The 13,372-nt window shown below is 45.9% G+C and overlaps 5 protein-coding genes across 5 annotated transcripts; 4 read left to right on the top strand and 1 right to left on the bottom strand.

The window, feature by feature from the left end:
* Window positions 1-1,031: 1,031 nt before the first annotated feature.
* On the top strand, window positions 1,032-1,352 carry F4812DRAFT_463120 (uncharacterized protein; the record flags this gene model as incomplete). Its single annotated transcript, XM_047938153.1, has 1 exon — window positions 1,032-1,352. One exon carries the CDS (start codon window positions 1,032-1,034, stop codon window positions 1,350-1,352), a length of 321 nt encoding a protein of 106 aa, XP_047786374.1.
* A 720-nt stretch (window positions 1,353-2,072) lies between these two features.
* Window positions 2,073-3,728, top strand: F4812DRAFT_444379 (NAD(P)-binding protein). The gene is made up of 3 exons (XM_047935499.1): window positions 2,073-2,794; window positions 2,847-3,029; window positions 3,106-3,728. Exons 1-3 carry the CDS (start codon window positions 2,316-2,318, stop codon window positions 3,509-3,511), a joined length of 1,068 nt encoding a protein of 355 aa, XP_047786375.1. The 5' UTR covers window positions 2,073-2,315; the 3' UTR covers window positions 3,512-3,728.
* Window positions 3,729-4,903: 1,175 nt separating this feature from the next.
* F4812DRAFT_444380 (uncharacterized protein) lies at window positions 4,904-6,327 on the top strand. Its single transcript, XM_047935500.1, has 3 exons — window positions 4,904-5,052; window positions 5,136-5,790; window positions 5,856-6,327. The coding sequence occupies exon 2, from the start codon at window positions 5,251-5,253 to the stop codon at window positions 5,722-5,724; it is 474 nt and encodes a 157-aa protein (XP_047786376.1). The 5' UTR covers window positions 4,904-5,052; window positions 5,136-5,250; the 3' UTR covers window positions 5,725-5,790; window positions 5,856-6,327.
* Window positions 6,328-8,843: 2,516 nt separating this feature from the next.
* On the top strand, window positions 8,844-9,745 carry F4812DRAFT_453174 (U3 small nucleolar RNA-associated protein 11; the record flags this gene model as incomplete). Its single annotated transcript, XM_047936445.1, has 2 exons — window positions 8,844-8,939; window positions 9,038-9,745. The coding sequence occupies 2 exons, from the start codon at window positions 8,844-8,846 to the stop codon at window positions 9,743-9,745; spliced, it is 804 nt and encodes a 267-aa protein (XP_047786377.1).
* Window positions 9,746-9,975: 230 nt separating this feature from the next.
* On the bottom strand, window positions 9,976-12,152 carry F4812DRAFT_221466 (uncharacterized protein). The gene has a single exon (XM_047930444.1). It carries the CDS (start codon window positions 11,964-11,966, stop codon window positions 10,206-10,208), a length of 1,761 nt encoding a protein of 586 aa, XP_047786378.1. The 5' UTR covers window positions 11,967-12,152; the 3' UTR covers window positions 9,976-10,205.
* Window positions 12,153-13,372: the final 1,220 nt, after the last annotated feature.

Raw genomic sequence — 13,372 nt, forward strand, 5'->3', positions numbered from 1 at the left:
AAAGGCCAGCAGCTCTACCTCTGCAAAGATCTGGTTATTTATATTTCGCTCGTGCTTGTCTCGAGTCGCTAAGATCAAGTGTTTGCATTCACTTCACTTTAGTTGCTGTCAGGTTTCAGATGTGAATTATGAAGGACAAAGGAGATATTTGAATATATAGCTCTGATTCCCAGAACTACCTTAGTTAAAGTTCCTTGCGGAACAACGAAGTTGTTCACCTAGGTCCTATCTTTCGCTGCACCTCGTAACACTATCAATTCACTTTGGTTACCACCGACCTACCTTAGTTGGTGTGGAGTCATGAAGTAATTTGTATGAGAATGAAATCAATTAGTAACAAATTCGATGGTCGGATAAGGGTGATTCATCTTACTTGGAAGAACAGATTTAGCCATATGACAAACTTGCCAGCAAGGAGAACACCAGAATTTCGAGATCAAGTATAAGGCCAACTATTACAAAATCTGCCCACTTGGTAATTAACCTGATTCGACCAAAAGTAGCTCATTCTTATGAATGACCCATAGTCAGTCAACGTAAAAGTTCTTGATGTAGCCATCAATAGTCGCGAGAATAGGATTACGACACTTACTGCGTGTCTGAACAAGACGGGATCCTCTGACTATATGCACCAGTACAGTAGCATCGTGTCTAAAGGCTGATACTCAGACGGGCTTTGTTACAGGCGTCCACATTCAAAGCAATAAGGGCCCGCCTAGAGAGCTCTTCGTCCAAAGTACGACAAGAAGCCATTATCTGTGCTGGAGTAGCCTGTAGTCCCCAGCTTCTTTTCCTAAGTGGCATTGGACCTGTACATTCCGCCGAAAGGTTTGATATAACGCTTATTAAGGAGTTCCTGAGAGTAGGTACTATACTATCAGATCATTATAGCATTCCTATCATGCTAAAAGTTCCCAGGAAGTAAACTCTCCGCATCCTTAAAACGATACGAAGAATATTGCACTCTCTGCCTTTTCACCGGAAAAAGTTCCTTCGGCCTCACGTCGACGTCGACTACTGTGTACCTAGGTATGTACGGACTGGAGCTATTGACAGATACTTTTCAAGTCGAGAATTACGACGAAGAAGGCCATGACAATTTGGATGCCTCTTTGTCTCACAATGTCCCAGATATCGAGGTCATAGTTATGCCCAATAGCGCGGTTGAGAGGGCTGTTGAGGGCCATACTTTCATGTCTCTATATCCTATGTTTACCAACGAACATGGCATCGCATCTTTTAGATTAGCTGCTCGCTTTACCATGCGACCGGCCGATGAACTGCAGCGCTTAGGATATCCACAATCCGGCAAAACTTGCATTCGCCCCAGGCCAAAATCCGACCATGCTTGAGCAATGGGAGAGGGCTGCTCCTATCGATTATCTACCGGTGCCGACACCATCCGAATTGCCACTTTCTGGTCCAGTGATGTCTCATTCGGACGCTAAATCCACACCGAATGGCACTACTAAACATGGCTTTCGTAAAAACAAGTCATGGAAGGACGTGACTGATAATGAGATTAACGATTATTTTTAAGGGGTTAGCTACACAAGTCTATGTATATTTCTCGAGTATGTGTCATATGTCCAACGATATGAAATCTGGCGTTGTCGATTCTTGTTTACGGCTTTGACAACTTGAGGATCGTAGATGCAAGCATCTTCCTACAGATACCCAGTTGCCACACCATGGCGCCCATGATGGTGGTGGCGTAGAGATGTGCTGATCTAGTGAAGGCAGGTTATAAGGAAAGCAAATCGCAGTAATGGGTGATTGATATTAGGGATGGAATCGGTAGTGGCTTGTTATTACGCGTATCAACTAGACACACTTCTTTGGCTAGTTGGAAGAATTATCTTAGTCTGACGATTCTTGTCCATTTCCAATACCTAAGTACCTACGTCTTTTTCTTCTACAGTATCAACCAAGGGTCGCCGACCGAGTGTACTGGGTAATATAATCAGCTGCCCGAAACTGTGTTGCTTCTGGGGGCCGTATTTGATGTAGCCAATCCTCGTCGGTATAGGGGGTCGTAATTCATCCCCTACCATATCCAAAGATTGGACCAACTGGACATTCCCTTGCAGCTTGGCAGCCTTATGAATCTATTTAGTTCACCTATCGGATCTCATAGCAGGTATGTGTTCACATGCAGGGTACAATCCAGAGCGGCGCCAACTGTGGTGGTATGGCAACGGTTTTTAAGTAACTTTGGGTGAATCGCATAATCATAAGATCAAATAGCTCAATATCCTACACTCTAATCACTCCTCTTTTACTTGATGATCATTGATAAATAGGTCATCATAGCAATGTCTCACAACAGAGGTACAATCTTAGTGACCGGAGCGACCGGCGGACTTGGTTGTGCAATCGCATCCCGGATTGCCTCCAGCCGTGAATTTGGAGCTTATCACGGTATTTTCACCGTGCGGGACACCAAGACTGCGACCGCGCTTCATGCTGCCTTGAAGTCCGCGAAGCAAACGCCGATGTCGTCGCATCTGCATGAAGATATAAAGATATCATTGGACCTTTCGCGACTTGATAGGGTGCGCGAGGCTGCTGCACATATTAATGGGCTTGTCGAGGCCGGAAGTATTCCCCCCCTGGCTGCAATCATTCTCAACGCCGGCTACGAAGAATTTGGTGAACAGACATGGACAGACGACGGATTGGACACGTCTTTCGTCGTAAATTATCTTGGCCATTGGCTTCTAACGCTCTTGATTCTTCGGAGTATGGATCGGGAGAAGGGTAGAATTGTTTGGATTAGTAGCTGGGCTCAGAAGCAAGTTCGGCCGCGATACATATTTAGGTTCCTGCTAACCGAAACTCCACAGTCCTGAAGATAGACGCAATGTCATGAATAGGTCATTCCGTGACGACAAATACAAGACTATGGTCGACACAGACCTTGAGCCGCTTGCGAAGGGCACTTGGAGTCCAAATAAAAATGGTGAGTCCATATGGAAAGCTGGCTATCGTCGTTATGGTGCATCCAAGGTATGCGGCGTTGCCATGATGTATGTCTCCTAAGTCTCCTAGGTGCCAGAGTGCAAGCAAAGACACGTTTTCTCTGACTGTATATTTGCCGACCAGCCATGAACTTCAGAAAAGACTTGATCAGGACCCGAGGCTGAGTAAGATTTCTGTCCTGGCTATAGATCCTGCTGCAATGGCCACTGGAATTGTTCGTCACACCTCGTGGCTAGTCCGAGTGTTAGTATTCCGGATATTTGCAGGTGTGTTGGCTCCTTTTTTGGTACGCATACACCCCAACGGTACTTGGCGTACACCACAGAAGTCTGCTCGCGATGTTCTTGCAGTCGCCTTAGACAATGGTCCGCCGCCACTGTCCGAGCGACCCAAGGGGCTCTACTTCAATGGCTCGGAGCTTGGGGATTATAGTTCGGAGGCAAAGGATCTCAGTAAGGGTCAAGTGATATGGGAAGGTAGTGTCCGTTTTTCACAGTTGAAGGAAAATGAAACAATTCTTCAGATTTAGCAGTGCTGAGGTATCCACCCCTATTCTCCCCTCAACCCCTTTTCAGCTAGTATTATAATCGGAATATCCATCTATTCCTGATTTTAAATCTTGCTACCAAGGGGTTTTATTCATATCTGGTTTGGAAAACGACTTGAATGGCCACGTTATTGTCAGACCTTTTTTTTCGGTTGATCTTAAGCACAAGCCATATTTAACGGAGAAGCTATTAAACACCGCCTTTAGATAAGTCGTGACTATCAAACTAGTAGTGGTCTGTGAAGCGCTAGTCTTTGGCCCTTGTTTGGGTCCTCGGGAGTCTTGAGATAGTTCCTTTCCTTCTAATTAAGTTAGTGGTGCTCACTTGTTCACCGTACGGGTGAGAAAGGTGAGTCTGCGTAAGCTAGATGAACCACCATAACAGGTAGTCTCTAGTCCTAGGTACTTGATTATGATCAATCCCCGACATTTACCTATACTTTAAAAATCTGAGGAAATGTTATAAAGTGGTAAAGCGACATTTTCATTTTCTGCGCTTTGGCCTGACTTGTCAGTAGTGCGACCAAAGTCAACGCTATCCCGTCGAATAACATTGGCCGTTTGACCCTTATATCGTCCACAGAACCACTTGAACACGGAGGTTCAGCCAATAAGGTTTATTTATATCAAATAGCTAGTTTGATACCCATAATTCTTCACTTTAAAGAATATAACTTGTTACTAACAGAAGCAAATAGTGAGTATTACTAATAGTTGAGTAAACTTACTGATTTACTCAATATCTTTAGTGAGTATTGAAGAAATGGACAGACGATTTCATCATGTTCTTGCCTACCCACTATGATCACCTTTCTCTCAGCCTTCCCTACCAAGAAGTTGGTATAAATGCTACTATACTTTAACCTTGCAAAGAGCGCGAGAGAAGAACCAATACTATCATATCAATGAGAACTAGGGAGTGAAAGTTTGTATAAAGTTAGGTAGATACTGCTCCCCGTTAAAACGGTCCACAGGGATCGGGCAGCAATTTAGGCATATCAAGGGGTTTCAAGCTTATCCTTGCGAACTCCTGTCTCTATATCTGAGGTTATCAAGAGCATATAACAAACCCATCTTAGCGAGATGCGTTATTACATGATAGATCACATATAAGTATAGGAAGTACTTAACCAGAAATATCCTTCCAGTTTCAACGCTTCCCATCAACATCATTCATACCTATGTAAGGCATATGCCATATATCTGCAACACACCACCCATCGCATATTATAGGGGAACACTTGAGTCAAATTATAATTCAAATTTATTCGACAGTGCTGACAGGAGCCATTATGGCGCGTGGATACGATTTGTCGTGGCACGAATCGCAGTCTCTACCAACAGAAACCAAGAGAAAAAAAACAAACGTGGCTACCCAGGCGCACAACTTATGTTTTTTATGCTTATGCTGTAACGGAGTATCTTTGTGTTGTCCAGACTTGGGCGAAATCAAGATAACGTACTCTACGTTGGCGTTTGCTGAACCATCAAAGGGAGAACATGTAACCATTTGCTGAGCGTTCGTACGTTGAAGAGATCTCAAGCTATTCTCTGGAAATGGATAAATAGGGAGTCCAACATCCCCTATGCTGACCCTTTTCCCCAGCAGCACCAAAGACTTCAAACCAGCAACGGCGAACTTTCACCATCTAATCTTTACTCCTCAACTTTGAACATCAATATACCTAGCACCATACTTACGCCAAAAGAGACGTCTGCACATGCATCCCAATTCTCACAGAGGAGCAAGGAAGAGGAACTCCGCAATGCCTTCTCCGGTAAAAGCTTCAGGGGTTTCTTTCAGCCTTTCACCGCCTGCGCGGGTTCGAATTGGCACAGGGTTCCGGATAAGGATTCGGGCGCCCGCCAATGAAGACAATGGTTCGATGGCCATCGTAAGGCTCGTGCGCGTGCCTTCCTGCCGAGACAATTCGTCGACAACGGGCTTGCTCGCCTCCGCGGACCTGTTCCAGGGAAACGTGGTTGGAAACTGGCAGGCCGAGACGAGCCAACCCGCCAGCAACGGCCAGCAATACGAAATTATGGAGTTCAAGTCCCTCGTCGTCAACCAACCGGGCTCCTACTATCTGAGGATCCAACTCTACGGCGCGCCGGCGGCCAGTGGGGAAAGATCTGGCTTCCATGTGGAGCACATCAGAAATCTGGATAGCGAGAGGTTCTATGTGGGGACATGATGGATGATGCTAGTACCAAGTTCTGCAAGAACTTCACGCTAATACAATGTGCACATAGTTTAAAAAGTAAGCCAGTGTGTTAAGAACAAGCTTTCCAGAGCCAGGGTGGCTAACTAACTTCTTGCGTTCAGATTCTGGCCTTGATCGGGAAAAGAGGCTCTGCGCGTCAGTTCAGGAAAAAGCTCTGTAATATTTTTAGGTATTTGATTGGGTCCTTCGGTGGTACTTTACCGAATTTCATTTGTTTCTCCGTTAGAAGGTGGCAAACCCCGATATTTTGTCCTCGTGGAGACATCCTCGTCCTCCTCCTTAATACGCTTATTACCTATTGTCTTCGTCTAATTAATACTCGGAAGGGGCGGTGGCATGGTACGACTATCTCTAGGTGGGTAGTTTATGGGCTTTTTATAATAATCTGAAAGACTGATGAGATATGAATCAATATAGATCGTTGATGTGTTATAATAATAAAAATTAGTTGCACGAAAAAAAACCACTTCTGATAGTGCGAAACGCTTACGAATACCTCCCCGCTTCTCGAATGTATTGCAAGAGAACGTCCTTTGTAAATAAGTAGTTTTTTTCTCGAGGGGAATAATAGACGGTTCGTGGTTGATAAACTGCTTCCGGTGGATCATAAAAGCTGTTTCATCGCTTTCTCCGATAACGTGTGGGACGAAGTATGACACGGTTTGAGATTGTTCATTGGTGGCCTTGTGGGATGCTTACATCTCGTCCGAAGCATGTACTATAGCATCCCAGTCAGAAAACCCAGTAATATACATCTTCTTCATGTGCTTCGGGTTATTGATCGCGTCATTGTGCCATCGCGCCGAGGCCGCGTGTCCCATGTGTCTTAAACTTTTCTTGATTTGTTATTAGCCAGCTTCTTCACGCCTTAAATGGCGAAGAGAAGGCCTACGATACTCTAAGTCAAGTCTAATATGTCTTGACTTCTTTCGTTCTCTAGGACTTTGAGTTTCAGCTCCTGTACGTCTCGTTGTTTATATTCTAGCTCCGTAATGAGAGGGCCATAACTTTCTTGGGTCCTCCCCGAAGTGCCTTAGTGTGAATCTTGCCATACGCCAGATAGTCCTCTTACATGTCTTCGAGCTGGCCAATAAATTGGGCAAGTTTATCTGCCATCCCCTTACACTGCTTGCCATCATGTGCTCGCTGGGTAGTAAACTTTTTGAAACGCTTTGGAACAAGAGAGTATTTGATTGATTGTGAAAGGTTAGGTAGCGACATATAAAATAGGTGGTATAAGAAATACGGTCTGCTCATTCCTATCCAATTACTAAACCTTGGGTCTGTATAGTAGCCACTGCATGGGAGCTGAACTATAACAATTTAATACCCAGCCAATGAGGTTTCGCGCTGAGTATAGGCACTTCGCTGTCTTCCAGTAATATATCAACAGATATCGAAACCAAAAGTACCTAGTAGCTTAGGTACCTCCTATAAAGGAGTCTCTTAAAGGGATGGATGGATCGGCTAGGTATGGGAAGCCAATAAATCGTCTTATTAATATTAAAAGCTCAAAGTCAAACGCCTTGACGATTAACAATGGCACCGCACGATCTTGTTACACGAATATCTAGACTATGGAATAAGGCTGAGGATAGTTTGCACAGGATTTGCGGATTGTGTTAAGTCCGTTCACGGGGTAAACTCTTTTCCCAATAGGAAGTGAGAAGCCACGTCAAGCATTGTATCCTGAAATAGAAGGGTCGGAACCGAAGGAAAGCAAAGCGTATTATAATGATCCCTACAAACTTCTAAAGGCTCTATTAGTTGCACAGACTTTGTTGAGATATGTTCGCAAACGTATGGTTACAATAATATGGTACCACAGAACCGTTTGGTGAACGATTACCCAATATTAGCCATACGTGTTTATACACTTGTCGGATTGGGCGTCAAGGCTTCCTCTTCACATCTGGACCCTTCGTATTCAAATGTCCAAAGGCAATAGGCGTCCCATCCACATATCAAATCTGGCTTGGGTTATTACCTAGGTACTTAATACTAGTTCTTCAATTTTGACTTGTGGTTCGAAAGAAAAGTTTGCTGGCGCGTGATGTCGTGTGAGGTGTAACACCGGTTAGTTCCAGGCCACGGTTGAGGCTACAAATTAGAGCCTCCTCCATAGCAGCCTTATTAATGGGGAACATTATCGTAAGGTACCTGATTTACGGACAGAGGCGTGAGATTATCGGTCTCGGTTTAGCGAGAGGTAGCTAATCGAATAAAGTACCTAGTTACAGTTAATGCAGCTAATTTCCATCATGATACTTGACTATCTGATTTGAAGATGACTATACTGAATTGCCCTTTGCTCTATGCAACTACAGCGACTGGAAATCCTATCGAATCAAAGACAGTTATGCCATATATAGCTTATGCCTGCTTTTAGTCCCTTACCTGCTGTGGCTAACCTAATGGTAACTACTGGCTCGCTTAAGATTCCAATCGTAACAGATTGATTATACCACTGTGTGGGAGAATGAGGCATCTATAATATCATAAACTGCTTAAGACTTGCATTTCTATAGGTGTGTTAGGGTACCAGTTACCTTCAGAGAGAGATGTAAGAGTAATTGATGAAACTTCCGGGCCTTACGAGGTTAATGATAGGCTTATGAGAATATCAAGGCGCTAGGTATATAATTTTTCCTCTGGATATTCCTCTCAGTTAAGCACGGGCTATATACGGACCAATCAGTCTTATTTCAAAGTCTAATGCTTTCACGTAAGTGTTAACCGTGAACACTTCAAGGAGTCGAATTGGCTGAATAATAGGGGCTAGGGGCAGGGATAAAAGTGGATTCGACTTGAACGCCACATTTTTATCTTATCTTATCTTATCTCTTTGTAGCAGCGTGGCTGAACGCTAGCCCCCCCAGTATCCACTAAAATTTTTAAGCAGTACCTAGTATCAATCGCAATCTTTGAAGGTTTGAACCTTGATAATTACAACAATTCGTCGCAATCGTCACAATCGTCAATTTACTTCCATGCCCCGCTACCACTGCTACTATTATCCTTGGTAGCAAAGTCAAATATTTTCCTCTTTCTACTCATTCCTATCTCTACCTACCCAGGTATATATCACGATGTCTTCCATAAGAAATGCGGTACAACGGCGCGTTCATCGCGAGCGTGCGCAGCCGCTGGAGCGCCAACGTCTCGGTCTGCTCGAAAAGCACAAGGTACAATGCCTTCCTCCTTTTACCAGCCATTATAGATTCGCGCTGGTATCCCAACACTGCCTTCATTCTCCGAGCTAATATTTTCATCTGGATATTAGGACTACTCCCTACGTGCAAAGGACTTCAACAAGAAGAAAGCGCAGCTGCGTGCCCTACGGCAAAAGGCCGCCGACCGCAATGAAGATGAATTCTACTTCGGGATGATGTCGCGTAAGGGCCCTGGTGACGCATTGTCTCAAGGAAAGCGGTGGAACGGAACCGTCCAAGGCGACCGCGGCAATAAGGTCATGGACCTTGACACTGTCCGCCTACTTAAAACCCAAGACATTGGGTATATACGCACCGTACGAAATGCTGCGCTCAAGGAGGTCAAGACCCTAGAGGAGAGAGTGGTTGGGTTGGGTGGCAGCTTGGATGCTCAAGCTGAAGAGGACTCAGATGATGAATTTGATTTTGGAGCACCGAAACAGACGAAACCAAAGAAGGTTGTCTTCACAGAGGGCGTGGAAGAGCTTGATGAAAAGTTGCGGCAGGAAGTGAAGAAGGAAGAAGACGATGAAGACGACCTGGATTTAGATGATAATGACGAGAAGGGGGATCCGGAAGCATTACGAGCCGAACAGCAGCAGAAACTTCTCGAAAAACTGCAAAGAAGACTACAGAATGCACGAAAGAAGCTACGGATTCTCGCGCGAACAGAACATGAGCTCGAGCTCCAAAGATCCAAGATGGCCAAGACGGCGACGTCTGGAAACATCATCACAAAATCTGGCAAGAAGATAAAGATTCGAGAGCGAAAGCGCTAAAGCACTTGTACATCACGGATTGGAGACGGAAACGAGAAACGAGATTGAGGATTCGGACAAGGAGCCGAAATCCTTCCCTTTTGATCATATTATTACCGGCGGCGTTCAGGCACCGGGCTTCAGATCGTCTAGAGTCATGCGATACCCAGGAAGAAAAAAAATAGACCCATCCTATATTTACATTTCCCAACCTAACCTCACGCCTCGATCATAACTTTATCAGTACCCGTAATCCTAATCAGCTCTCATTATGTCCTGCAGCCCGCCTATAGAAGAGGAAACGGCCGGCCTTCTTCATTAATATGTACTAGGTATCCATATAGAGCTCTGTGATAATGGTAATAGGTATCGTATCCTCTAGTAGGTATCACGCTTCGAATTTCCCTCCCATATCCCCCCTCTTTTCCCTCTATTGCTGTCTTTAACTCCCAGTTCTGATTCCGTATTCATCATGCCATGCTTAAAGTTTTTCGCTGGTTAGGCATTTACTCAAGCCCACTACGACAGCCATAAGAGCCTTAAACGCCAGAGTAAGGGCCCAGATAACGCACTTGAATCCAAAACCAAGCAACTTTACAATCGTTCGCGTTGTCCCCGGGAGTTGGTCTTTATCCTTGTCCTTAATATTCAGCTTGCCGCCCAAACTACTCGCCTGACTCTCAAGATCCAGCTCCAGCTCCTCGAGACGCCCTCGCTTCTTGTTTCCTTTCTTCCCAAGTATTTTAGCGCTAAGTCGACTGCTACTCCTGCGAAAATCAGGATTAGAGCTCGATTTCCGTAGGAGTGCCGGTGGCGGCGGTTCGAAATGTTCGACGAGCACGTTCTTCTCGTCAATATTGGCAACAAGAAGTAACGCACACACTGCCACATCTATGATGTAAAAGCTATCGATGCGCCCTGCTACGAGAGTGTCCAGCTCCATCCAGCCCTCGCCGGTTCCGTCTCGTGTCAGCTTCGCGATATGATGCGGCGACTCGATATGTTCAACTGTGTACTCCGTGCGACTCCATGCCGGATTCCTGTCTATAGTAATGCAGAAGGGTGTCGCAAGGGCCGGATGCACCAAGAAATAGTTCTGACTGTCTTCATCCCAGACCAGCCGTGCACATTCCCGCTCCGCAGCCATCACGGCCTGCATATCGTCAGCCCTCTCCAAAGCCACTTTTGTTGCCGCGCTGGGATACAACAGCGAGACTAAACCGTCATTAGGCGGCAAACGGCGTGATGGCTCTTCTAGCGTCGTCGCTAGCGCTTCCTGCCACACTTTCGATTCGGGTTCCCGAAGCGCCCCTAGGATACCACCAGATGACCTCGGGCTCGCATTCGGTTCCTTCCTCTTATAGGGCTTACTTGGGTCGTGCCGGCTTAAAGTCACATATGCGCTTGCTGACGTCGGGTCTATGCGCATGTGGTAGAGAGGCTGCGTGGAAGAAGAAGTAAGGTTGTAAATCGGGGTATCTTTCTCGGGTATTAACTTCAAACAAAACATGCGCCCCTCTGCTGCGGACGCCTTCCATCCATTCGCTACTTTCCAGAAATCACGAAGCTCCTCCGTCGTGTTCACCGGGGGTATAATAGGGGGTTCCTGGGGCCGTCTAGGCCACCTTTGCGTAGAGCCGGCGCTGAGAGGACTTCTTAAGGGACTCCGAATTGGCGGACTCTGGGCGTTAGGCACATGAGACTGTCTGCTAATAACAGTCCTCGGTATGTGGGTCGGACTCGTCTGAGTTGGATAGTATTCTTGACGGTCAAAGGGTAGAGTGTGGTCGTATTGTGGGAATATCGAGCGGATGGCTGGTTCCGGTACATCTGGTACGGATTGTTCTGCGAAGGGCCTTTTGGCAATTGAGTTTCGTGATCGTCCGCTATCGCTTCTTACCAGCGTACTCGCCCCAGAAAACGCGGTGTCTGCTCGAGGCGGCACTTCTGACGCCGGTATTGGTCTCGATACTGATGGCCCTGCCTGACTCTGGTAATATGGGTTATTAGAAGACAGCTGTAACCCACCAGTCCCCGCCGGTGATCCGTCAATCACGAACTCCGAAAGGTCTTCTGGCGTACGACGACCATTTCTCGGTGGTGTCATTTCAAAGGAAAAGCCCTGCTCCTGAGATGCCGATTGAGGAGTGGCGGCGCGCCCTCGAGGCGTCGGCTTCCGAGACGGCGACCTCGTCGTATTAGGGAAGAGAGAAAGTCCTCCGGGCGGTCCATTCGACGCCATTTTGCTAAACTGTGTTTATTTTTCCCGCCTCGAATAATCAATCCACCTGTTAGTCGCTAGTAAATATCGATTACTAGTTGTGATGTCGGACGAGCACAGAAGCCAAGTAGACCAAAGTAAGCCTCGAAAGATAATTCGTCTGTCACCGGGACATAGCCTCTCGATCCATATCAAGGCGATGTGATCACTCAACACGGCAGGTCGCACAACCTTACATAGACAGTTCGCATATTAGGGGACCGGATGCAGTGATTCGGAGCCCAACTACCAACAGGTGGCATAGAAATTCGAGATAAGGGAATAATAGAACTTTCACTAAATTTTTCCTACAAAGCAAGGGAGATACTAAAAGGGTGTATATACTACCTAAGCATGCAGCAAGCGCTTTGGATATTGCTTGCCGGCGGTCATGATGGGTGCGGACATTGGAGTTACCAAGTAGCAGATCGTCAAGGTTATTTTGCTAAGCGCCTGTGCGCGCCTTTGAAGGTGGGGGGTGTGAAGCATCTCAACCAGCCATTGGGGAAGGGTAGTTTGTAGAATTTGTGCAGGACCGACGAGGATCCCTTGTCACGACTGGTCACGACTGGGCACACTCGCTCACATTTCGATCTAACCTAGACGAGAGCGTGCCATGGAGAAAATTGGAAGAGTGTCTAGGTAGAAAGAGGTTCGGTACTCTGACCTGATTTGCGCGTTCCCGAAATAGAATAATTGCTTGCAGGTTCCGAGCAGGCAGACAATCCAATCAGATGGAGGATCACACTACATCTTAGCCGCCCAGCTCAATAACTGATTAGCGAAAACGGTAATTGAAAAAAAGCCAAGACAGCGTGAAGCGCGCGCGGGGTTTGGGTCGTCGAAAAGGAAAATCGATAATATTGGAGATTGGGACTTTGTAATAATAATAATTCTTCAATGAACGCCTCTTTTCCAAGGGACTTCGCAAATGAGCATATAATCATCACAGATAGCCTACGCTGCTGTAGATCTGGTGACGCTTCAACTCTACTTGATAGATATTCGTTTATGGACCCATTCGTAGATTTTATTCTCTGTAATAGAACCAGAGCCAAAAGTGCCAAGTACGAAGTACGGTTTTTTTTTTTTTTTTTTTCAGCCCGCTTTGCTCATAACAACGAGGTAACCTTAGGTAGGATGAATGAATGATGTATTATTAAGGGACATCTCTAAGCACAAACAGCAGCGTGCTTTATGATAATACGTTATAAGTCTTATAAGTTTGACGCGCAACTCCTGCAGAAAGAGTTGAGTTGGAGATCTAAATCTCATGGGCCGGGGGTCATCCCGCCGCATCTAATCTGTTACCTATCTTCAATCCATTACGAGCGTATCCCCTTTCATTAGCTAAGTACGTTCGCACCTATTTGGCTTTACGCATTTAC

The sequence above is a fragment of the Daldinia caldariorum genome, assembly GCF_022478825.1.
Source record: "Daldinia caldariorum strain CBS 122874 unplaced genomic scaffold F4812scaffold_22, whole genome shotgun sequence".
NCBI lineage: Eukaryota > Fungi > Ascomycota > Sordariomycetes > Xylariales > Hypoxylaceae > Daldinia > Daldinia caldariorum.